Source organism: Cryptotermes secundus, unplaced genomic scaffold, assembly GCF_002891405.2.
Source record: "Cryptotermes secundus unplaced genomic scaffold, Csec_1.0 scaffold797, whole genome shotgun sequence".
Classification (NCBI taxonomy): Eukaryota; Metazoa; Arthropoda; class Insecta; order Blattodea; family Kalotermitidae; genus Cryptotermes; species Cryptotermes secundus.
In genome coordinates, this window is record NW_019739974.1 from 67,074 (window position 1) to 93,851 (window position 26,778).

Sequence of the window (26,778 nt, forward strand, 5' to 3'; positions counted from 1 at the left end):
AGAACAGGGTGTTGACAAGAATATTTGGACGAACTGTTTCTGTCAAAACACCAAAAGGGATAGAAGAGAAAGTTACTTTGAAAGGTACTACAAAAATGGCTTGTCTCTGTGGTTCCCATGAGATAAAAATGAACTGCCATGCCTTCCTGTCAGTACCTGTATGAGAGAGTAGGCCACTCCAGTCTTAAAGGAATCTTAAGAATATAAAACTGTGTCCACAGCTGAATGTGAATATGATGACAGGTTACAAACAGAGGAACATATCTTCTGGGATTGTAAAGTGTATGAAAACCAAATGGCATTATGTCTGAGGACATTGAAGGAGAATACCCAAGGCCATAGATTTACATACATGGACCACCACAACCACACAAGCAGGGGGTATGTATGATAACTACATCAATATTTGGAGAGTTATCCAAACAGAAAATTTACTCAATGGTGTTTGGATAAAAAGATGAGGCCCCCCAAGCAAAATATTGAAAAATCTTAAGTAGACTTGTTGATTTTAATGGAGTCCATTATTTTAAATTAGGATACATCGCTTTCAAATGTGATAGAAGTGAGACAGAACACAGTGAAACAGCTTTTGGCAAAAGAAAAAAGAAAGAAAGCACCTGATAATGGCCATGTACAGCCGAAACATGTGAAAGTGAAAAAGAGGAGGAAACACATAGGTTGCATTGTTGATGAAAATAGTATAGTTTATGAAGAATATATCATTGCAACAGGATGCTTAAATACAATATTATGAGAATACCCAAAGTCAGCTTTTAGGGGTAGAAGAAAAAAGATTTGTGCAATGTGTGTGTAACTTCATAAACATTTTTTTCTTTTTTTTTTATAACAAGTAAGTGTACAAAATATTAATAGCATACTCTTGGAGTTAAGAGAGATGTTCAAAAATTTCGGGGTGACCATTATGATAGGATAAGTCGTTTACAAGAATGTACTGCAGAGGGCTGGATGGGCATTGCCTGTGTCATTTATATATATATATATCTGTCTGTCTGTCTGAATTGTTTTACCCCCCAAATTTTAATATGTGGAATTAATCACATAACGCTCCTGCTTCAAAATTAATGTAACTGGATGTTAAATACAATATTCATGGTGTTAGTTAAGGTTCTACATATTGTTTCAGTTATGTTATTCCAGTCATTATTATACTTGTAATATATTACTTTCAATATTCATCTTGTTAACAAGAGTATATTTCCTATTCTGGAGTTTCATCATACTATTGCAACCAAAAATATGTGGAAACCTCAGTATTATTGTTTGCTATACATAGTTTATAATACATTACTGTAACTGAGATGCTATATTTTATGTGGCTTTCAAGTGTAAGTTGTGAACAAAGTTATGAGGTTTAATACAAATGCCTCTGATGGAAACACTTTTCATTCAGAATTCCCTAACTGCAGCTTTGGTAAACACTTGTGATCATGTGTCCTATCTATGTTATGGTTTACAGTGTCCAATGCATCACCATAACGGTATGTTGGATTGCAGTAAATGAAACGTTCATTGCTGAGAAAATGTATCATTGCTCCTGGTAGATGATTGAAATGACAGTAATTAGCCACGTTTCTAAAAACGGAGTAAGAAGCGCTGCTGTAGGTCAGCGTAGCAAAGTTAATCAGTTTTCTATAAGTTCAGGATTCCGTTGGCGTAGTATGTGGAGGTAATTAGAGAGAATAGTAGCCATCCTTTTTATCGACTGAGCTCTCGGCAATGGCTGCGAAATTTTGCAACGATAGCATGATCATTACAAGTTAGATGGCAGCATAAAGCAACTGTAATGTAACGGTGTCCAACTCGCCAGGTACATTGAGTTACACTCGGCCAGAAACAGTTCTAAATAGTCTCTGAGGTCTCTGAGAATGCTTATGTCGAAGTTAAGGGTTATTTCGGTGGATTTGTGAAAAGTGGGCAGTTTGTGTGGTATAGACTCTTGGAAGTGTAGTGATGTACATTTAACTGAGTTAAGAAAGCATTGTTATTAAGTATGTTTCGTACAAAAAAGGACGTGGATCGTCATGTCCAAGACGTAATGCGAAAGCTGAAAAGTGAGAATGAGGTGAGTTCCGCCATTTCAGAATTCGGTACGACATTTGAATTTGATACTGAAATCCATAAGTACCTTAGTTTAAGAAAGATTATAAGCAGTGTTTGTTTCGGTGTTTGAGGTGTCGTGTGCGCAAACTATGTCTTACACACACGAATCAGTTGTGCATATACTTAGTCGGTACGATGCCGGTATCCCTCTCCCCTCCCCTCTTTTTCAGATGTCATATTGCACAAGTTTGCAGTCTTTACAATATTCATTTTTTCTTTCCCTGTATCTCCATATATATAAAGTACATATGCAGTGTTAAGACGAAATTAAATAAACAGAATGTCATTATTTAGGAGACTTACTCGAAACGAAAATTTACTGTGATACTTGAATACAGGCGTCAGTCTACTTTTGTCCCAGAAAAGAACGGTTATGTGTTTTCCCCGTAGTTACTGTTTCTGACTCACACTTGTATGTTTAGTTTTCCACAATATTTTTTAGTTAAAGTAAGAAACACGTAACATACTGGGAATTTTAGTAAGTTGTGAGAAAAGCCTATTCAAAGATATTACTTTGTTAGTGAAATTGGAGATCATACTTAGCTGTGTATGGTTGAAACACATAAACTGTAACTGGTTTCAGCTGCTTTCAGATCGTCATATACCGTGTAGGAAACTAGAAAACTGTCCACAACTCCCAGATTTAACAGACAAGGCGTTTTAATTGGAACTGGAAGTGAAGGAGTGGATACCAATGAGAGACAGTTTTTGATTAGCTTAATATTGGTTCAGTTGTAGTGCCTACATTCATTCATTCTGCTATTCACGATGATCAAGTATCATACCATGGTGTTTTATAGTTCCAGTGAAAGTGGTTACAAATTCATTAAGTTGTCATTACCATGAAAATGAAGTACATGAAGTAATTCATGTGATACTACTGAAAGTTATATACTTGAAGGTGTTTGACAGTTGCCTTCTTTCTTTGCCTGTCACACATGAACTGGCCTAATTGTGTTTGAATGCCACTGTGATTATTGCATGTGTGCATACATGGTAATTGTCATTTATTATGAATTGGAAATACACTGATGTTAATGACACCATGTGACCTAATTAAGCATGAGAATATGCATACTGGTTGGGGGAGAGACAGATACCGTCTATATGCAAAACCCTTTCTGAAAATAGATGACTGTCATGCTGGGTAGTAATTGGAAATCTTCAGTTCTTTACATCAGTGAATCTCTCCATTTTTCAAATTCACGGTGTGCTAAAACAAAATTATTTTTACTGTCTTATAATTCCCACCGTGGCGGCCTGGGTTCGATCCCTGGTCTGGTCAAGCGGGATTTGTGGTGAACAAAGTGGCGCTGGGGCAGGTTTTCTCCAAGTGCTTCAGTTTATCCTGCCTATCTTCATTCCACCAATTGCTGCACAATCACCCTCACCTATCATCTGGGGCTGGTACAATAGGCCAGAAGTGGCCGCAGCACAAGGGACTTAGTCCCACCCCACTAGCAATAAAAAAAATACTGTCTTATATACAGATATTAAAGTAGAGTAAAGCAAAAGTAAAGCTATCCCTGTTCCAGGCCGTGAAGGCCCATAGGGTTGTGAGACGTTTAGGGTCCCACACTATCTAGACAATCTGCTCAAAGATGGCGGTAAGGTTGTCAGCCTTATGTGCCGGCCGCACTTTACTCCCCAGGAGAATTATTTAATTAATTCCTGGTACACATTTCTGTTAGAGGCTGAGTAAACCCCGGGGCCTAGTGCGGCTGGAAGGATTATGAATACTGTTGTATATAAACATGATCATTTAAAACCAGGTGCTCTGAATGGAGTCCAATCATAATATCTAGTATTGAAAAAAAAAACAAAGTACAGGATTTTCAAGAAGCCCATCTAAATAAGCCTTTTTCATGAAAATGATGACAGCTGATACAGAGGCTATTGGTGGCAGATCTCTTTCTCTGTTGATTTAGTACTGTGTGCACACAGCACATTCAGTGGTCTGTCAGCATGTTGTTATAATCTCGTGCAGTAGCGCGCACAGTACTCGGCCATTGTGAAATGTGGTTTTCCTCAGGCCCTGCAACAAAATCCTGGGATAATACCTCAGAACAGGTCTTAATCACTTCCTTCACAGTCCTTTCCAGTTCATTATTTACTAATCATTGTAACATGCAGTAGTATACAACAGTACACGATAATGACAAAAATCATGTAAACCATAAGTAATATGTGGTGTTTGAGAAAGGCATGAAAAAAAGGAAAAATTTGTGTATGGAAAAATATGATACAGAAAACGATTTCATCCTTCAGTAGGTTGAAGTTTGAAGTTTTGCTTGTATTGATATCAGTGGTTGCACATGTGCCATCCCCTTAAATCTTAGTAGTCATGGTAACAGTTCGGCAGAAGGTGAATTGCGTTTTGTGGCTCATGGACTTAAAATACAGTACATGCATTCAGTATATGTTCTACTTAGCACATGGAGGTTTATCATCAAGCTACAACTTCGATAAGAAATGGGATAGACATCTGAGAGAGGCTGGAAGTAGTATAAATCAGACATCATCAGGACATCCATTGAAGACAAAGGGAAAATTACGTGTGCATTTCTATGTAGCGTATGCAAGGCGATTCAGACAGCAAGCAGGCATCTTCCCCACTCCAGAGTTCATGATGATGTACACATACGTGTTTACATGCATACAAACTGCAGTTGCATGAGCACATCAAACCAGCCAACTGTGACTGTAGAAATAGATTTTGTGAGGAAATTCTGCAGAAAATTGACGGTGATGAGGTTTCACTGGACTCTATATGTCTTTCTGATGAGACAGTATTCCATTTGAAAGATATTGTGAACAGACATAGCTGCAGAATTGTGGATAGTCAGCCACCTAAAGATATTATCAAATATCAGAGGGACACACCAAAGGTTAATGTGTGGTGTGTCATTATGAAAGATGACAACATTGGACCTTTTTTCATTAAGGAAGCAACCGTGACAAATCATTTGTACCTATAAATGTTAGAACACTACACAGTGCCACAGTTGCCTTGTGATGCATGGATACAGCAGGATGGAGTGCCCCCATATTTGGAAACATCCGTCAGTTTTTAAACAAATGCTTTCGCAACAAGTGGATTCGAAGAGGCAGTTTCATGGCATGGCTCCCAAGATCACCAGACCTAACACCACTGGACTTTTTCCTCTTGGGTTGTTTGAAGAATATCGTCTGTCAGGAGAAAATTGCAGATCTCTGAACTCTGCAGCATTGCATATCAGAGGCAGTTGCAGCAGTGACCAAAATTGTACTTGTGAATGCGTGGCATGAGATTGAATGTCATGGTGCTGACGTTAAAACTAAATAGGTGGCAAAAAAGCTTTCAGATTTGTGCTGCTAAATTATGAGATCACTTCTTATGTATAATAAATATTTTTCCATATACATATTGTCTCTAATGTCTTTCCCAAGTACCATGTATATGTAATGAACAGTACAGACATCACATATGCATGCCACATACATGTGAAACTTCATACAACACACCAGACACAACAAAAGATAACCTGTGTACACAGACCACAAACCACAGGCCACAGTGCAAAACATATACACATGCACACCACACAGCACACAAGTTACATCCACCAGACATGCATGTACTCTATATGTCCATTGTATACCTTACACACATAGTGCACACTACATTCAGCACTGTGCATGCATTCCATATACATGTGCAACAGACAATGTGTACACCACAAGCAACACACCACACTCACATTGTACTGTATATTTACTCATCACACATCAGACACAACCAGCACACACGACACAAAATGCATACAATTCATACCATTCACAGGCCAAATACATCACACTTGTCACGCTGTATACAGTACACATATAACATGTATACATGCTGCCCATACCACACATGCCATGCAGACACATTACACAGCACAAAGACAATGTGCATTGCACAGATAGATGCCACACATGAAATACTCTGCTGCAGATACCACAGAGATATTGCAGACACAAACACATGTTCAGCAGATGCCAGAAATGCCAGTCATGAGTGTAATAAATGTCAAAATTACAAAGCTATGAGTGTTTCTATGTATGTTTCTGTAGATTAATGCAGTTTCTTAATTCATCTAGTTTATATTTTAATATGTTTTCTTATTTTTCTTTTATTTCAGAGAAATTTGCGTTGCTACAATATTGCCAAGTTGTATTTTATGTTAGGAGAATATGAATTGACTAGGCGATATGTGTCAAATTATCTGACTGTTCGTGAGGATTCAGCCAGTGCGCATAAGCTCCTGGGACAGGCATTAGAGAACCTTGGGCAAAAGGAAAAGGCCTTAGCTCAGTACAAATGTTCTCTTGAACTGGAGAGTAAGCAGCAGGATTTGGTATTGAAAGGTAAAGATAATTGGACCAGGTTTTGATATTGAAGGGTAAGGTAAACTACCTCATCCTTCAAGGTTACAGATATTATCCTCACAAATTCATGTACTAGTATACGTAAGTTTTGGGATTGTTTTATTTCAATATACTGTATGGAAGAAATGTAGATCATCCCAGTCTTCTGTGGTGTGATGGGTAGTTAAGTAGATAGGTACCAGTGTTGCAGAAGAATGCATTGCCTCCATCTTCAGAGTTGATGTCTGTCAACCTACATGACATATTTGCATAGTAACATGTGAGAACCTTATATTTCGAAGTCATGGCTGCTTGGAAGTCATTCCTTGTTGCTGCACATCTATAATAGACCATTTTAGATTGGAGCTTTTTCTAAATGTGTGAAATTTTGAAGAGGTTACTGTTGTGTGTGTCAAGAGTTTGTTATTGGTATGTGTCATGTGTTCTTGTGGTTTCATAGAAAGGCCTGTTTATCATTGTGGTTTTTTGAAGTTGCTGATACTTTCAGTACTTAACACCTGAATGCAATTTTGCATGGAGTTAAGCATATTTAGTTAGTGAAGCTGCTTTTATATTTTGATTAGATCAATTTGTCATAGGTTAGAATTTTTACACTCACTTTGCATCTGGAATGCCTAGGATGTGTCTTTCCTCCGAAAACAGTTTCCAGTACAGTTAGTTGCATGTGAGTGTTAGCACTTAAGTCTAATAATATTCCTGTAGTCAGGGAATGTATGGAATTCACTTTTTAAATTTTGATTGTCTTTGTTATTTCATAACTGTTTGTAGTAAAATAACTCCTAATATTGAAGAAAGCAGTCTTCTGGGATTTGGCACCGTGTATATGTGGTGTTAACCGACGTTTCGGAGGAACGTATCGCCTCCATCTTCAGGGTAGAAGAAAAAATATAAGAAATCTGCAAGCGAAGAGACCGTGAGAACCGGTAAAAGCAGATCTTTTATATTTTTTCTTCTACCCTGAAGATGGAGGCGATACGTTCCTCCGAAACGTCAGTTAACACCACATATACACGGTGCCAAATCCCAGAAGACTGATTTCTTCATAGTCACCACCGTGAAAGCCTCAAATCTTACAACTCCTAATATTGTTTGGTAAAAGCACTTTTTTCATAGGAGGCATAATGGTTTGTTTAAATACATTGTGTGATAATAGGTTTTCTAGCCTTGGTGGGAGTTACTATGGAATGAGTCTTCCTGTGGAATATCTATGCAAGGAGTGATAAGTATAAAGTAAGGAGCATATTCTGGCATAAATTTCGTTGTGTTACAATTCCAAATAGAAGTATTATTCAGACAGTCAGAAATAAAATGAGACATAGAGTCATTATTGGACAAAAAAGAGCTGATTCAAAATGTGGTGTGCTCATTGAAGAGAAATTGGATGAAATCTGTGCTAGGCTTGAACATTCTTCTCAGAAATCCCCAGGATGCTTGTGTAGGAGACCAGGTTTAACGAATGTTTTCACAAACTGCTACCATCTTCAGAAAATAAAACCATGTAAGACCTCAGTAGTCAGTATGTAATGTGTAAGGTTGCTTCATGGTGTTTTTGAACAGCATTAAAAAGAAATTGTGTTGTGTGTAGGGTCTTTGGTTGCGAAGTTTGCTGCCAGAGTGTCTGTATTGACACAGGTGCCTGAGTGGCTGAATGATTTTCAGGTGGCTTGCAGATGATTGCAATGTGTAAGAGTGCATCATTGACTGAATACAATTTTCTTAAATATGGTACAGAGATTGTTACTAAAATTTATTAATGAAATACAGTTTTGATTTGTTTGGGTTACATTTTACATGAACTGTTTAATGTGTGTGTTTGTGTATGTGCATGTGTAAGTATGTACATATTCTTGTAGCGTATGAGGTTTCCAGAGAGCTCTGCTTCCTGCCTGCTTTATGCTGGTTTCTAGCTTGGTTTATTCATGCTTCAGAAGATAGAACTGTTTATGAAACTTACTAGTCTGTCCAGTCAGTATCCTTACTCTTCGCGTCTGTAAATAATTCTTTTTTTCAGTATGTGAGCTGCTAGTAGATAGTGAAGCTCCACTTGATGTTGGAAGAGCTCGCTATTGGTGCGAAAGGGCTGAACAGTTGTTTCCACATCATCCAACAGTATTCAGACTGAAGGAGCATCTTTTGACTGCAGATGGAGAGGAAGATGCTGCAGAATTAGAGGCCCTTATTGCTTGTAAGTTGTAATTACAGGTACTTGTTTTATAGAAGTTTTAAAATGTTATTAGGTTTTGATGTGCTCAACTAATAGCCCTTGCTTGAATGCAGATTTCTTCCTATCCAATCAATAGAGGTGGGGAAGGGGTGGCAGGTGTTGGATAAGTGTATTAGTAAGGAGGAAGAATGCAAGTGGAAAAGGGAAAATTTGTCCTAGCCACACTGCCTTTTCTACACATTGCTATTGTCACTTGTTGAGGGCATAAGGACATCTTAAGTAAAATATTTGTTTTCTTTTGAGTGTCTTTGCACACTAAATAGTCCTGTGCTTTATTTCATCATTGACTCTCAAAAAACTATTCTATAATAATTTTTTTGGTTGGGGGGGACGGTGCCAGTGTTCGAACATCTTGGCAAGTGATTTTCTACTCTGTTGTTGCAGGTTTTCTGTTCACATTGCTGGGACATAATTAATGCCATCCCATTTCTTAGCAGTGTTTAGTATGCCTTTTCAAACTAAATATGTAATTACATACAATTTATTTGTACTAAAATTGCATAAATATTATTGAAACAACAAAAAGGATGTACTGTACTGTACTAGACAACCAGTCTGAGTAAAAGCAAAAATATTCTGATTCTTTTTGTAGCAGATCTCAGACATTTCCATTGATTCTAATGGGGCAGTTGTGTTAGATTTATTTCATTTCACCATCCGTGACTTTTTCTTGGAACACAACTGTTGTACAAATGGAAATAAATCTTTACATTTTATGAAACAGTAGTTTTGTTATGCAGTTATTCAATTTATGATAATTAGTACCATTGCATATATTAACAGCAGTTTAATCTTGCAGGTTACTCAGTTTTGAATGTTGAAGTTGTCAGACAGTATGCATCCTTATGTGATGAGATACTGAATGTTCCCTTCCTGGTGGCTAGTATGAACTGCTTCCAGATGATTTGATGTAAATTTCTTCCCAGTGACTGGTGTGCATGCAGCTTCCTTTTTTCATTTCTCTCTGATTGCAGTCAGTTTATTGTGATAAGGCAGTGATGACACACATTATGAGCTATTCTAGGTGCAATCATGAAAAGTCATAAAAATGCACATGTTAGTTCACAGTGCCAGTTTGTGTGCCTGTAACAATTTGAGAACCACTGAATGGATTCCCTTAAAGTCTGATACTGATTTTCGAAATTTATGGGCACATTCCAGCTGGTTAAAACTGTGCAATAATAAGAGACACTTTGCATATTTGTATACTTCAGCATAACTCTCTAATCAAAAACAAAAACTCCATGGTTTTAGACCACAAGCAAACTATACCGACCGAGTGACCACCACTTGTCAGCGAAGTTAGTGCCAACATTAGCGGGTAGAGGGTGTCACATGATCAGTGCAGTGAATCCCCATGACTGTTAATTTCAGTTTTCTAGACCTGAGCCGCTATATCCTTGAAATAGCTCTTCAGTTATCCTCACGAGGCTGAGTGGACCCCGTTCCCATAACTCTCTAATATTGGAGTGAAAAATGTATCAAACAAAGATTGTGGGGAAAATGAGACATTTTTTACTCAGTACACTCAGGTTGTGTTATATGGTTTTTGAATAAATAGAGGAAGCAAACATGCCAGAATTATTTGCTTTGCATTCATCCCCCTCCCCCTTTAAGTGTGGTATTTAATGACACTCATTTTTGAGACTATATAGCATGAATGAAAGGATGGCTAATGAATATGGAGCAGCTGGTGGAATGAGAATTAGCAGGTGAAATTGAAGTACTCACAGACAGCCTGCCCCATTGCCACTTTGTCTACCACACATCCCACATGACCTGACTAGGGTTCAAACCCAGGCCACCAAAATGGGAAGCTGGTGGCAGTCTTAGCTCTGGCACTGGTCCTAGTTGGTTAAGTTGTGTGATGAATGGAGCAGTATATTTCCTCTTGGGTGGTTCTTATTTCAGCCAGCAGGCTCTCTATGAATTGTTCCATCATCATAGTATGGCGGTAAAACAATCGAATATAGTTTCCAAACCAACCACTTCTGACGCCACTAGTCATGTGTATGAGTGACTGTAGATGGGGCTTGGATTGGTAATTGCATTTTTTGAACACCTACATATAACTATGAATAACTATAGTGCTGTTACTAATTCACACACACTACAATTCACTACATCATGCACTAAGTCTTCCCAGTCTGCTGTTATCTTCACATATTGTCACCTGGTAATGGCTTCCAAAGCCATAGCTTCCTCAACACCTGTGTTAATGTCCTTTTATGGGATGAATGTCTCACAACTGACTCCCAGGCTGGCAGCCATTTCACACCAGCCTCCTACTCATCACTGCCATCCCAAGACAAGGCTCGTAATCATAGTTGTTCATAAAACCTGTGGAATTCTGCTTTCCAGTTTTTGACATAGCAAGCAGATGGCTGCTTTTCAAGCCATGGGAATTATTATAAATGTTGCATTCACTTCTTATTATTGGTATTATTTTCTAGCTGAGCTGACAGCAAGGCCTACTGATGTTTCTCTGCGTGTGCGTTTGCTGAGACTGTACCTGGATACAGAAAGACTGACAGATGCTTACAATCATGCAGTTGAGGTGGAACTTCGTTCTATGCCATGTTTTAGAGATCAGCTTCAGTGGTATGACTGCCTCATTGACGTTTTTGAGGTATGTGTACTGACATTTTATCCATTAGTTAAATTGAAATGAAAATGGTATGTCACCAGTGCCAAGCTTCACAGAGTGGTATTATGGTTGTATATGTTCATGATTTTTATGATGAAATAAAATCAGTAACAGAAATTTCTGTTTGGGACTGTCTCTGTTGTATTGTGATCAGGTGTATATTTTTAAAGTAAAATATTGTGGCGTATTGACTCTGTGCAGGAACTGTGACGAAATGACGGGTTATAGTTCGGATGATTGGATTTATTGACAGCCTCGTTACACACACTCTCTTGTTTACACTCTAATACAGCTTTATCGCTGACTTGCATACACCTTATAATCCACTGCACCGTCGCACACACTATTCTTCTAAATCACTTGGCATTCCTGGTTCCACTGCGCTTGCTTCCACCACTCTCAAATACTCCCAAATATTGACTAATACTCAATACTGCCTGAATAGTGTTTGCTGCTCCTTATATAGGCTCAGCATGGACCACATAGAAAACACATTGCTGCTCAGCAGCAGATCTCAGGTATTATTGTCAGGCGTGTCTACCCATGCATTGCCTGGCAATGGACGCCCTACTGTTGCATGACATCACAGCCTACCGGGGAGGGGTGTTTACCAAGCGTTGTGCAGTAATGGGATGAGTGGGGATATGTGATGTCACTCGCACTTTCTGTTGCGCTATTCAAGCATTCACAGAGTTGTCGCATAGCAATGCGCCGATACAATCTGCAACTCTCCTGATGCGCGCATGCCCTGAGGTGTCTGTGGCTCAACAGTTCCTGCATAGAGGCAATACACCACAATATGTATAAGAATTATGTCACTGTTGACACAACAAATACAATTTTATTTTTGATCTTATACTAGTGCATGTTTCGGTCACATAAGACCATCATCAGGCAGTTGTACACAGGAATACATAGTCATTGAAAATATCGATATGGGTCCTTATCAGTGCATCACATCATGTTATGTACTCACATAAAACTCTTGCCTCGAGTTTATGTTATAATAAAGTAGCAAATACATAAAATAAGGGTATATCATATATAAAATTATAATATGTTGAAATGCTATAAAAATATTAAAGGTATATTAAAAAATGTGAAAGGTTTCCAATGATAGGTTGAGAAGTGTATGCCAACTTAAATATTGTAACGTGTTTTGCTACTGATGACACTGTTCAGATTGTTAATTGGTTTATTTAATAACCTACAAATCGTAACTACAATTAATTTATAACACAGTTGCGGGTTTACCCAATTTATAAACCCTGCACAATAATCTATTCACTCTGTCTTCAGTAGTCTTCACATATTTATAACGCGGGAGCTATACAAGTCTCTCCCAGTATAACTGTACTACAGCACACACAGAGTCTTTTAAGTTACACAATAAGTCTTCACTGGCTTACTTCTCAATTATCGCGCACTAGCAGAGATTATCACATCAAATCTTCTAACCATGTGTTCAGGTCTTCTTCCCGCGACTGCTGCTATATTTCAACTGTAGCACCTGCTACATTTTAACTGACTCCTTAGCCATTGCAATTCTCTTATAAACCCTCAGCCAGACAACGAGAAAACAACTCGCTTCCTTGTTGCCTAGTCCCCGTGTTTACAGGTGTTGCTGGCAACGCTATCGAGAGTTCTTTATTTCTGCATAACAACCGTGGCATCCCTTGTTACGTCGCCGTGGCAATGGTTGCCTGGCGCAGCCACTCCTCTGCCACGTCACTGCAGGGGAGGGGTTGTTTACCGAGTGTAGCGCACTGATGGATGGAGTGGGGCTATGTGACGTCACTCAAGGAAATGCGGAGTTCATGTGACCCCCACTTCCCATTGCGCCATCCATATCACACTGCTCCTTTCTAAAAGTTGTTCATCCCGAACAGCCTAATGGTGCATCCACATTCCTTTTTCTTCCTGTTGCTGTGCTCTCCAACTGCTACATCCGCTCCTCGTCTAAGACCAGCTCGTCTCGAGCAGTTTCCTGCTAACATGCCCGAAGATCCAGTTGTATCACATTTGCTCCTCACTGTCATCCATCTCTCATTCACTCTCTTTGGGGAGGCCGGTGCTTCTAATTTACCGGCTCCTCTTCTGTGCTCTGCTTCTTTATTGTTTTGGAGGGGATCGACCCCTCCACAAGGTCCAATCCTTGGTCATGTGTTTCTTAAGAAGTTCCCTTTGTGGACGTAACAGTGTGGCCTGCACTCGCTGACGTCGTCATTCCTCCTGGTTTCACTGCTACGGTGTAGAAATTAGTCATGTATGTGTTTGTTAAGGTCTTATTGTAGAATTGTGATTTCTATGTAGTAAGTCTGGTTGTGAAGCCCAACAACAAGTTTTTATGATGTGCAGGTTGTAGTGTGTGGATATTAGTATGCTTTTCACATGATATTTATCTTTATATGATCATACAGTATGGTGTATGTGTTCCTTTTCTGGGCGTGTATACATTCTGTGTGTTCTGCACTATGTTGTGGTTCGATGTAGTAAAGTGAAATACCCATTGTCATTGACTGTCAGTGGACACGAGAAAACTAAATTATGTGTGGACAGATTACTGTCAGTTTCATTATTGGCCCTCCATTGTTAAATTTGTTGGTGAAGTGTATTTTTGTCATTATTGGACAATTTTTATTACCTCTTTAACTAAGAATTCTGGTTTGAAATAGCAAAGAAAAATAATGTACTTTATGTAGATTTTGATTACATTATGAAATATTAATCCTTTGTGGTCCCAATTAAATACCACAACAGCTCTCTGCTGGTCTATTTAAATACCACTAATCTATTTAATTGCAACTACTATTATGATTTGTTCATTTTTCTTTATAACTTGCATAAAATGGAAGAAACATTGCCAAGTGTGATGGAAATATGGTCTGAAAGGATCACAGTTCTTACTGTTCAAAATATTTCATACAGACAGTACTGATGTCACTAATGATAATGTAAAAAGAATGGTGCCATTCTGTCTGTCCGTCATTCTACAGAGAATGAAACTAAACCCAGTCTTTGAATATGAGTTTGGCAATGTCTTAAACATCTCATGTTATATTCAGATGTATGAGATATAAGCATTTGATTTCATGATCTCCAAGCTATGTTTGTTTTCATACATTCACCATGGGGTCAGCACTATAAAATGAAACAGGACAAAGTGTAAAGGATGAAAGATATAGCCACTGAATATACAAGAGATTTGCAGAAAGTTTCCACACTTTTATATTTTCAAAGAAAATGGAAGGATTGGGGGGTGGTTATTGTAAGGTGTTATGTGATGAGTTAGCAGGACAAGCCTGATGACCTTGAAGTTAGTGTGAGAGTGTATGAAGCAGAGAAACTTGAGTATTGCACCAAGGAGGAGCAGCGAACTGTGATACATTTCTTGTGGGCAGTTGTCCAACCACACAGAATGTAGGAGCTATAGAACTGATTCTTCAAAACAGAAGAATGACGGTCAATGAAATTGCAAAACAATTAACTATCAGCTTTGGGTCTGCCTATTTTGTGATGCCTGATAACCTTCAGTTCCATAAAGTGTGTGTCAGGAGGGTACCCACAGAACTGATAGACGAGCATAAGTGTATGCCACATTTGTTCCCACCACTTGGTTCATTATCATGAAGAAGTTCGCAGCTTTCAGCAACAGATCATCACAGGTGATGAAACCTGAGTTCACCAATATCAAGCAGAAGAGCATGCAATGGAAGCATCCATCATCTGTTGCAAAAAAAAATCAAGATTTAGGCTTGACGTTGATCATCTTCTTGGGTAGCGGTCCATGTGATTTGTGTTTACTGTTGGTCAGTGTCGGTTCCTTGGCTATATAAGTGACCAGAACTCCTAAGCTGGCAGTTATGAGAGAAATGTAATGATGGAAACATGCGAGTGAATGAATTGGAACCAGAAGTGACAGTGGCTGTGAGTGACGGAGTTCTCAGTAGGAGACAGCCATGGGAAGTTTGTATTTGAAGAAGAGTTAACTTGTGAATTGAAGACTTTATGTCTGCTATAGTGTGGTGGGATTGGGAGTGTGTAATTTAGTGAGACCATTTTAGTTCCTGTGTCTTAATTGTGGTACCAGGAGAGGACAAGTGTGTGTGTGCGTGTGTGTAAATCAGCGATAGCACTGTATGTAAGTGTAATTAAGAGAGAATGTGTAACCGGAGTGCTAATAAATCCAATCATCTGAATTAGAACCTGTCATTTTGTCATTTTTGTCTGATATTTTGGTGTCAGAAATTGGCAGCTCGGATCGCATTGGATTCTTCAGTAGTGGTTATGAACATAAATACACGACAGTTTGGTGTCAGTAGCCATGCAGCCACAAACACACAACAATATATATTGGTTTTTACCATCAACACAAGAACTCTACCATATAATTCACTCACACTTTTAATAAAAATTATATAAAATTGATAATTAAGTTTTCCATCATGTTTCATGATTTTCACGAACTGTTTTACATAATTGAATACTAACTATCCCCAGGAGGTGAAATTTGTAGAACATGTTGAAATAAATCTGGTAATGTACCATTTGTGAAATTTGTTTGAAGTGCACTTGACTTGTGTTACATAGTTAGAGAACTTTTATTGTGAAGTTGATTAAATATGTTGTTGAGTTTTTCATCAAGTAGAATCACTTTTGATAAATGCAGCATATAAATTGTTCCCATCTTATGTAGTCTGAATACTTGTTCAAATTATTTGAAATTCTTGCCATATGAATCCATTGTGGAATTATTTGTTCGTTTTAGACTTACCAAGAAGAGAATCGGGAAAAGTGTAACTGGGAATTCCATTTGCATTATGTGGCTGTATTGGAGAGAGCTACTTGTCTCAGCCTTCAAGAACATCAAGCAGGTGTTCGTCGTAGCATTGCTGATTGTGTGCAGGCATTATTCAGGTAATGATTGATTATAATCTGTTGTTTTGGAGGAAATATGAACTTTGTGAACATGTCTGAAATTGAGCAGAACCATACTTATTTAAAATGTTTCTGTAGAATAAAGTCAAAGTAATCACTGTTGTAGGTATCATTCTGGAAACTTTGTACATTGTTCATTTTATTGTTTTTAGCTTTGACAAAGCATTACACCAGGCATCCAGTCTGGCATCCCCTCCAAGTGAGCGGGAATTGTACCAGGAATTCCTTAAACATGCTAGAGGTCAACTGTGCCTCCATCTTGCAACACTGGTGCTAAAGAAAGCAAAGAAGGTAATTTTGTAGAATACTACATAAATATTAAGTTACAACTTTGGCTATATTTTGACAAAAAGTTACCGATAAATTAAAAATACATATTTGCATGTTACTCATGGCGAAAAGTGGTAAGACAATAATGTGAATTGAATAGTAAGGAAAGAACAGAATACCTACCACATTAAGAAGCTAGACATATTGCTGATATAAGATGGAGTAAGATATTTCATACTAAACTTTTAAACTTGAGAAACTTGAAGTATGTTGTAATTTTTGCACACATGATGAAACCCCTATTTAAGGTTTCTGGGGGGTAGACCAGTGGGTGGGAATGCCAAACAGAGGAAAATCTTAGAAAAGGTAAGGATAAAGTTGTCCCTGTGCCTGTACACCATGTAAACATATGGGGAGTGGAAGTATAGCTTCGCCATTCTTTACCTCAGCACTAGATGCAGGTGAGTAGTCTGCTTTGTCCCCCGGGAAAGATCCCCCAGTACTCATTGGATAGGAGGCTGGATGGGCCCTTGAGCCAGTCTGGATTCTGTATAGTAGAGAAAATTTTCTTGTCCCTGCCAGGAATCGAACCCCGGCCATCCAGCCCGTAACCTGTTGCTGTACCTCGTGCTGTCCTGGCTCTTGAGGGAAATCTGAAATGGAAGTAATTTAATGCTGAGTTTATTGGCTAGGGATCATTGAAATTGAACATTAAATTGGGGTTTCACTGTATTATGTTGGACATTATCCATTTATAGGCAGCATTTATATTCTGCTACCACCAAGTATCATCAATGTGAGATGACAGTACAAACTGCAGAGTCATCTGTTGACTTCAAATATCAGTGAGATCTAAGAGTAGAACACTGCTAATAAAAATTATGAAAGAAACCACAGTAAAACGAGACTGAAATCCCCTTGTAAGTATTGCTAAAAATCTGCCGCTCACTAGAAACACACAAATTGAGAGGATTCAAATAGGACTATATGACAGTGGTTGTTGTAACTCTGTTACATATTCAATAAATTCATAGCTGTAGTAAGGGTAGCTATATAGAGCTCACATGTGGGCTTGGTTGGCTGATGAGCTGTTCTCAAGATCTGATGAATACTGACTCTTTCCATTTCATAACCTATTTTATTCTTTGTGGACAGTTTTTTCTTACTCCTTTATATTACAAGTTCCTCACACCAGGAGTTTTGTTTTTGAGTTGGAAGTTTCTACCATTTTGGTGTTGCATTTATACTTGGTGGGTCTGGTTTTAATTGATCTGCCTGCCTCTCCTCTTCTGGCTTATATGCATGGGATGCATTATATAAAGTTCTTTGTTTCTTGTATATCATTTCTTGGTTTTGTTCTTGACTGTTGCATAGCAGAACAAAATTAAGAATGAGATGCAGGAAACAAACAGTTACACACACAACATCCCATGCAAATGTGGAAAGAAATATAGAACTTCTCTTTCCTCACAGGAGAACCCTTACCTCTACTTTGTTTTGCCTGATATTTTTAAGCTGAAGCATCTATTAAAATAATGGCTTTAATGCTGTTAACATTACGTACTCTCTTGCCTTGCATGAATTGAGTACACCATGTGTTGAGATTGTATAGGCATGAACTTCTGAAACATAAATAGAATAGTGACATAATGAATACCAGGAATACAACATGCCTACAGAAATAGAAGGATGAGTATGTATCATACATTTGTATTTCTTACCAGTGATGAAACATCGAGTAAAAAATAATAATGTACCTCAGGGCAGAGCTGCTACAATATCCAACCAAGCATAAGGTGATTGTTCAACAGAGGGGTAAATAAATTGACTCAGATAGTTGTGGGAGGTAGTAACTTATGAAATGTGGTGAAACTTAAAAAAGTCTGGAGATGAAAAGGAAATGGTCTCAAGACTGGATTCAGATAATGGAATGAAAATTTAGCTTAGATTATAATTGATAAAATAGAAGAATTTAAGAAATACTGGCAGCAAGAATTATGGCCATAGCAGAGAGAACAGTACATCAAATCAGATGAGAGATGTGAAGCAATTTGGTATCAGTACTCAAAAATGATGTAACCTACAAGAAACTTGCTTGATTGCTAGAATATTGAATAGCAGACCATGTTAATGTAATCCCATAAAGAAGGAATCATGGTTGAAACTACCTCCAAGTTGTATACAGTGAAAAGAGAGTAGTGTTAATTTAGTAGTCTAACAGTGGGTACACACAACCAGTAGCCAAAGAATTATGTATTGGGTCAAAGAGATAAAAGAATAATAAGGCTCCTTGGAAAAGTGAGCTGAATAACGTTCAGATATGCTGGTGATTTTTTTCACAAAAGATTTCTGTATTTCCTGAATATTGCCTCGTATGATGAGACACTCCCAGGAAGTTTGTAGAATGGTGGTGTGATACTAACACACAGAAAGAAGAAAGTTGGAGGTATTAGCTTATTGAATGCTGGCTTTTACATTTTTTTCAGTCTTACTAAAAGTAAGTTACAGAATACTGTGCTAATGAAACTGGAGAGCAAACTAGATTCTGCAGAGGAGGATCTTGCAGTGATGGGTATTCTTTACATAACTGATGGTTGAAAATGGAGAATTCAGTATTGAAATTCATCTGGCGTTAGGAGATTACAAAAAGAAAGCATTTGATGAAGTTAATAGGAACAGATTACAGTGAATCTTCAGTTTTATGGTTCAAGAATTTACGTGTTTCATGAATTTACACTCACTTTGTTCTTAATAGTAATGCTAATGGCCGCGCCATAGCTCAAGCGGTTAGTCACTGGCTTCCCACTGCGGCGGCCCAGGTTCAATCTCGGATCTGGTCAGGTGGGATTTGTGGTGGACAAAGTGGCTCTGGGGCAGGTTTTCTCCGAGTACTTCGGTTTCCCCTGCCAATCTTCATTCCACCAATTGCTCCACAATCACCCTCACCTATCATCTGTGGCTGGTACAATAGGCCAGAAGTGGCCGCAGTGCAAGGGACGTAGTCCCACTCCACTAGCAACAAAAAAAATAATGGTACTTCTAAACTTTAATGCATATTATGTTTCCTCAATTTCACATTTTCGTCAAATTTGTACTCCATTTTTCTACTCCTGACTATGAAAATTCACCAGAGTTAACTTTTTGTAGTTCCCTTCTCGGAATTTCTTATTGGAGGAACCAAATTTGTTCCCTGATAGCAGTTGCAAATGGTACAGCCTAAAATTACATACTGCCAGTTGGCTGATGGACAGCTGCAAGTGATTTGCATGCACCAGGTGACTTCACTAAGGCCTTTTATGCTTCAAGGAATTTTTCTGCCATTGTAGTCCAAGCAGCTTACAGATTAAGTCAGCTTTGATCGTGTTGTGGATCAGTATAACTATAACTCAGAGAGAGCAGTGTGTATTTCTCATGTATGATAAGTGTTTAAAAAAATGACCACTGCAACACGGCGTGTTTTCGTAAGTGGACCATTCAACCGAAATGCACCTGAGTTAAATTCTTTAATCTCCCAGTTCCCATGTGACTTCATTTTGTAGTGACCAAATGTTATTGGTAAGACAAATTTGACAGCAGAAGGATGACATATGGATAACAGAAGAAAAAAATAATTCAAAGTGATAAAATACATATTTTAGTGCAAGTTGATGCACATATTGGCTCACGTGTTCACCCGGCATTATGCTTGAGACTTTCTTTGTCTTCATTAAACACTTGTGAATAACTGTGAATATACTGAAAGATGATATGTGTAGTGTGGGCCTTTCTGCATGCAGCGATAATAACTGAAATATTTTCCACTGGAGGAACTGGAAACTGTTCAAGCGAGCAAGTGAGACTTATTCTTCCATAGATGAACCCACCTTAAGGTGAAGGCTTTGCAAATTACCACTCATCTGGGAATAGCCAACTTTTCAGCATCCAATGGATGGTTCATCAGATTTAAAAGGAGACACAACATTATTTACAGAACTCTGTCACGTGAGAGCAGGAGTGTTATTCCAGAAACTATATAAGACTGGAAAGATTACCAACTATTGCAAGAAATTGAAGGTTATGACCTCTTGGATATAGATGTTGATGATCCTCGTCTGTTTTTCAATATGCATTATAGCAAAACCTTCACATTTTGAGGAGATTTTAACCACAGTGGTTTGAACTCTAAACATTGCGGTACTGTACTCCTCATGTGCAGTGCTGATGGGAGTGACAACCTGCTGCCTCTCGTAACTGGAAAACACGAAAGTCGACGTTGCTCCAAGAATGTCAATAGACTGCCTACAAAATATGAAACTAATAACATATTCTTGGATGACCACCGAAATATTTGAAGATTACATCACATGACTAGATAGTAAACTGAATGCTAAAAATTGTAAAACTTGCTTTTCGTTGATCAGTGTACTGCCCATCTGAAGAACACCACATTTCTCACAATTTCAAATTGTATTTCCCCAATTAGCTGTACTAGCCAGCTACGGCCTCTGTATTTGAGCCTTAGTAGGTGGGGAACTGCTGCAAGATAAGCTGGATGTGTTGTCTGCATTGCATTTCATAGCAGACACCTAAAGACTGATAACACCCACTACAATCAAGAATGGTACCTCAAAACATACTATGACCACTTCATCCTCATCATTTCCGTTCATTGGTTATAATCACCAACTCATCTTACTGATGCCACATAAAAACAGCAGTCCATAAGGTGTCATAAAATAAACAAAGAACCATATTTGCCTCTAGGTTCATATACATAGTTAAGTGTACAAAGGTATATTTTAAATTATTTGCAGAAATTATGGTTATTTCCCTGATTTTACACTTATTTAAGGCTGTCCCTTAAAAAGTGTAAAATCAGGGTTTCACTGTAATTGGAATTTTGTAGAATGAAGTGGGTCCTTGATGGAGGAGATGGCTTCCAGGTATGGAGGGTAGCTGTGAATATATTAAGTAGTCATGGATAGCCAAAAAGGGGTGGTCCTCCGGCCAGGAGGTTGCATGTGGGGCTAACAAAAAAAGACAGTTTGCTATGAAATGGTGCACACTGCCTTTGAGTTTTTCCAAATAATTATGCCATGAAGATGTCCAGATCTGTCAGGCCTGTTGGCCCAACTTTATGTCTCAGCATTTAATGAGCCATGTATAGATTTTGTATATTGTATATAGTGTTCTGTGTTTTTAGCCCAGAGGAGAAATGGAGGTAGAAAATGACCATGTGTGTTGGATGATTCCAGATCATTGTTGCAGTACAATGATACCTGAATAGCTAGATTAATAATGTAATATAGTGTGGTTGTGTACATGGTGATTCTGAGTCCTGTAGCCAATCTTTAGGAGGTCATTGAGGAGATAATTTGGACAGAAAATATAAACAAAGAATTGTCTGATATGTAGACTTTTCTGAGTAAACAGGATTTAAAACTTATAGTCTTGATTTTTTTGTATGTCCATATGGTGGAGCCTTGACAGCAGCACAAGATAATGCTCATACTGCATTCACTTATGGCTCTCATTACTTCTGACAGCACAGTAGTGATAGCACTGAAATGAGGTGGCACCATTTACTGATGTGGAGCATGCTCATAAGCATTTCATGTACAGTTTTCATGATGGAAATGCCAGAACTGCATTGAGGGGATATCGATGTTATTATCAAGATTGGAGGCATCCCAACAGACAGCATATATGAGGGGTACCCAAAAGAAACCAAACTTATCTTTTTTTAAACTTATTTATTCAAATTTTAAGCACAAACCTTCAATCCCCTTCAAAGTACTCTCCACTTACACTAATACACTTGTCTAGTCTTTTATTCCATTTTTCAAAACATTGTCTAAATTCATCTTTTGAGATGCTTGACAGCGCCTCCGTCGTTTTTTCCTTTCATGTCTTTTCATTCGAGGAAAAAAAAAGTCGCACGGGGCAAGGTCGGGTGAGTATGGAGGGTGAGGAACAGGGGTCATACCATTTTTGGTCAAGAATTGTCATACAGACAGGGCTGTGTGAGCAGGGGCATTGTCATGATGGAAAAACCAGTCACCCGACTGCCACAAATCTGGCCGCTGAGCTCCAAGTCACTCCCGACAGCTCCACAATTTCTTCAATGGTCCGTCATCGATCTTCCTTGATGATTTCACGAATTTTTTCAACATTTTCATGTGTTCGGGCCGTGGAAGGACGACCAGAACGAGGTTTGTCATCAATTGACATTTCACCATTTTTGAAATGGGAAAACCACTCAAACACTTGAGTTTTCCCCATAGCATCGTCCTTGTACGCCGTTTTTAACATTTCAAGAGTTTCTGTTCCACTTTTCCCAAGCAAAAAGCAGAATTTCACCGCCGCACGCTGTTCACGAAAATCAGCCATTGCAAAAACGATGATCACAAAACAGTTGTCACTATAAACTCTGCTGAAACTAGTCCTTACCTTCTGAAGCAACGGTAATCGGCTTATCGACTCAGGAATGTTAGCTCTATGCGCTCATAGCGGCAAAACGCGGTATTACAAAAGCTCTGCCCACAAAAAAATTAGTTCGGTCTCTTTTGGGTACCCCACTGTATTGACTGCAACAGACACAATATACATAATGAGCAAGTGTTAGATGCTGTCCATGGTAATCCTTTGACTAGCACTTGTTGATTTGCATATAAGACAGGCCTGACGACCTGACTCATAGTGCATTTTGTCATATACCATACAAGCAGTGGCCATAAGTGGCCTCTACACAGCTTTTTTGGTGAATCTACCATTTTGTGCCATGAACTTTTTACTGTCATACACTTCAATAAAATTGTCATATTTTTCAGTCTGTTTTGTATACTGACATTTCTTCCTTGGTGTTCTTAAAATGCCATTTCATTGGTATATGAACACTGCTTGCATTCACAGCTGGATTTACACAAGTTTGATTCATGATACCTTTAATTGCTACTGAATAATTGCTTGAACTTAATTCTGTGAAACAGTGCAATATCATATTTTCTGCCACGTTTTAGTGATTTCCCACTCATATTTATGCAGCACTGATGGATCATCTTCAGCTTTCATTATGAGAAAGCTACATTCATAGATTGATCCAGAATAATGACTGCATGTCGTCACTGTATATACACCATAGCTGGATAAATCACAATTTACAAGTGGTATGGTACCCACTTGACTTCCTTCGCTAGATCTGGACAGTTGATGTAAAAATTATCAGTGATACTTAAAATAAATGCACGAATGTTCTGTGAAAGTCATAAACTTACACCGTACATTATACAGTTACCTGTACAGTTAAGTAGTAAGTATACCACAGCAGTGAAATTGAAATAAATTAACTATTTTGTATGAATGCGTGTTAATATGAAATTATAATATGCACTCTGACCATTCCTGAATCATGTGATGTGGCAGAGAGCAATTATCCTGTCTCTCTGTTTACATCTAGATTGTTCTTCAATGAAACTGATAATACATAGGTAGGCTGAAAAGTAATGCACACATGCTTGCAGAGCGCGAACGAAATGACCTTCAGAAGCGCGCCAGGTGGCATGTGGAAGTAACATTCCCCCTCAATACGCATGCACAGGTTTGAGGTCGTTGCGTTCATCCAGTGTATTTCGAGAAGCGGAAGTATGGAGACGTGTTCTAGTGCTATGTCAACGCGAGTTAAACTGTGTGCTGTTATCGAATTTTTAACTGCTGAAAAAGTGACTCCTACTGAGATTCATCGTCGTTTAAAGGCTGTTTATGGTGACGATGCTGTTGATAGGTCTACTGTAAATCGATGGGTAATAAAATTTCGTGGTTGCGAGCCTGGAAAAGCCATAAATGTTGATGAAACACGCAGCGGACGTCCAATCACTGCCACAGACGATAATCATCGCAAACTCGTCGACAATTTGATTCAAAATGACCGGCGAATCACTCAAAAGTGTATCACAAACCATATTGGAATATACAAGGAACACGTCGGCTTCATTATTGAACAATTGGGATACCGTAAAATCTGTGCACGATGGGTACCATGCCATCTCACAGACGAGAACAAACAGTGTCGATTGGAATGCTGCGAGCAACTTTTGCAGCGCTACCGTGACGAAGGAGGCAACTTTCTTTTGAATATTGTGACGGGGGACCAATCATGGGTCCATTGTTACGACCCGGAAGAGAAAATACAGAGCGCTGAATATTGACATCCGTCATCTCCTCAGGCGAAAAAGTTCAAAACACAACCATCCGCCAAAAAACTTCTTTTGACTGTGTTTTGGGATGCTCACCGAGTTTATGTGACCGATTTTCTGGAACAAGGGGCAACGGTAAATACTTCTCAGTACATACAGACTCTAAAACACCTCCGGCGTCAAGTTTGTCATGTTAGAGGCAGCCTGGCGCCAATAATCTTGCAACATGACAACACTCGTCCACACCTCGCGCGCAACTGAAGAGGCTCTGTGAAACCTGAAGTTTGAACCGATTCCACACCCTCCTTATTCCCCCGATCTTGTGCCTTGCGATTTTTATTTTTTCCCTCTACTCAAGAGAGACCTCAAGGGTAATCATTACACCTCGGACGATGAGGTGAAGGCAGCTGTCAAGTCCTGGATTCGAGAAAAGTCGGAAGAATTTTTCAGTGACAGAATGAAATAACTTGTTACACGTTGGGAGAAATGTGTTAGCCTTAATGGTGACTATGTTGAAAAATAAATATATGCTTTTGAAACTTAAGAATTGTTCTTTAATGTATTTTTTGCCCGATCTTGCTATTTGTTTTTGTTCGCGCTCTACAAGCATGTGTGCATTACTTTTCAGCCTACCCACATAGTAGGGGTCATTTTTTGTGTTATGCAGGAGTTTTTTCATTGGTCTGTACATTGTGTCTCAGTGCAGCCTCTGGGAAATTTTGCCCACCTCTGGTATATTACACCTATACTGCTGTAACTATACAGTTGCGGCTCATTTCGCAGATTATTTTTTCTTTGCATTGACAGTAAGAATTCAAGTAAGCTTTAGATATCCTCATGTTGCCATTGTCTTGTGATCAGGAAAGCATTGAAATCCTTGTTGCTCTTACATTCAGCATTCTTGGAAGTTAGTGCTATGAAGTGTATGGAAGGATGTGTGTGTGCATCTCCAGCTTCTCACAGATTTTTGTAATTTATATTTGATGTGTAAAATACTTAGTCTTACACTGCAGTGAAAAGTTAATTCTGTTATATCTGTTCTGATTAAACATGTGTTGGATTTAAATTAAAAAAAAAATTATTTAGGAAAATGGAAACTGGCGTGAGGCTTGCCGAGTCTCTTCTCCCCTTCTCCTTCTTGCATTGTCTTCACCAATAGACATGCAATCCACATGGCTGCTTCAGGCTACCGAAACTCGGAAGAAGAGTGTGGACCTGTGGGCAAAGGAAGCTGCATACAGAAATAGCCAAGCTGGTAACCATTTGTTATTTAATTTTCAAGAAGTGCTTTTAAAGTTTAAGATGTCTGCCCATTTGCTAGTCTGGTGTCATACTATCATTGAAGATTTGGGTTGGGTTGAGTCAGGGGGTTCAATTTTAATTGGAGCGATGTGCTAACTTTTTGGTGTAGTAAATTTTATTCTATTTTGGGGTATAGAAAATGATGAAATGGATGTTGAATTAAAAAATTTGTTAGTTTTGGTACTTCTGCACTGTCATACTGCAGCATCATTACACCACATTAGAAGCTGAATATAAGGAGTAAAGCTCATAATGAGAAGTTCACTGTTTAAAGGATTTTTTATGCACCTGCAGTTAATTATACATTATTTATTAACCCTTGAAATCTGGCTGTAGTTTATATACCACATTGCTTGTCTCACCAGGAAACAGACTGTGGTACATGTACCAGTGTAATTTTAGAAATCTACAGTAAGAAAATTACCTTTCATATTGACACAGAAGTTTCACCTCTTGGCAGCTCAGAGCTTGTATTTCTGGGGTTCACCAGTAGAGGCCTCTGCATAATAGCAGTGTGAACTACTAGGCCTCAGTTTGTGTGTTCTGTCACTTTGCCAGTGAGTGCCCCGCCCTATATTTGTTTAATATACTCATGTTCAAACACCAGTCGAGGTCAAGGAGAGATTACATACTGTCCTAATATTAGTTTGCCTCACACTTGCATGATCTAGAATCAGTGTTTTTTTTTTTTTTTT

At 38.5% G+C, this 26,778-nt stretch overlaps 1 protein-coding gene across 2 annotated transcripts in view; it reads left to right on the forward strand.

Annotated features, from left to right (window-relative positions):
- The first annotated feature begins 1,884 nt into the window (after positions 1-1,884).
- The window catches only part of LOC111872234 (E3 SUMO-protein ligase RanBP2), a 142,413-nt gene continuing 117,519 nt past the window's right edge, over positions 1,885-26,778 (forward strand). For both annotated transcript variants that reach the window (XM_023865920.2, XM_023865921.2), the window contains exons 1-7: positions 1,885-2,083; positions 6,285-6,510; positions 8,543-8,716; positions 11,209-11,384; positions 16,171-16,319; positions 16,493-16,631; positions 25,868-26,036. In XM_023865920.2, the coding sequence (XP_023721688.1) occupies positions 2,012-2,083; positions 6,285-6,510; positions 8,543-8,716; positions 11,209-11,384; positions 16,171-16,319; positions 16,493-16,631; positions 25,868-26,036 (1,105 nt within the window). In that variant the 5' untranslated portion in view covers positions 1,885-2,011. The remainder of the gene's footprint in view (positions 2,084-6,284; positions 6,511-8,542; positions 8,717-11,208; positions 11,385-16,170; positions 16,320-16,492; positions 16,632-25,867; positions 26,037-26,778) is intronic.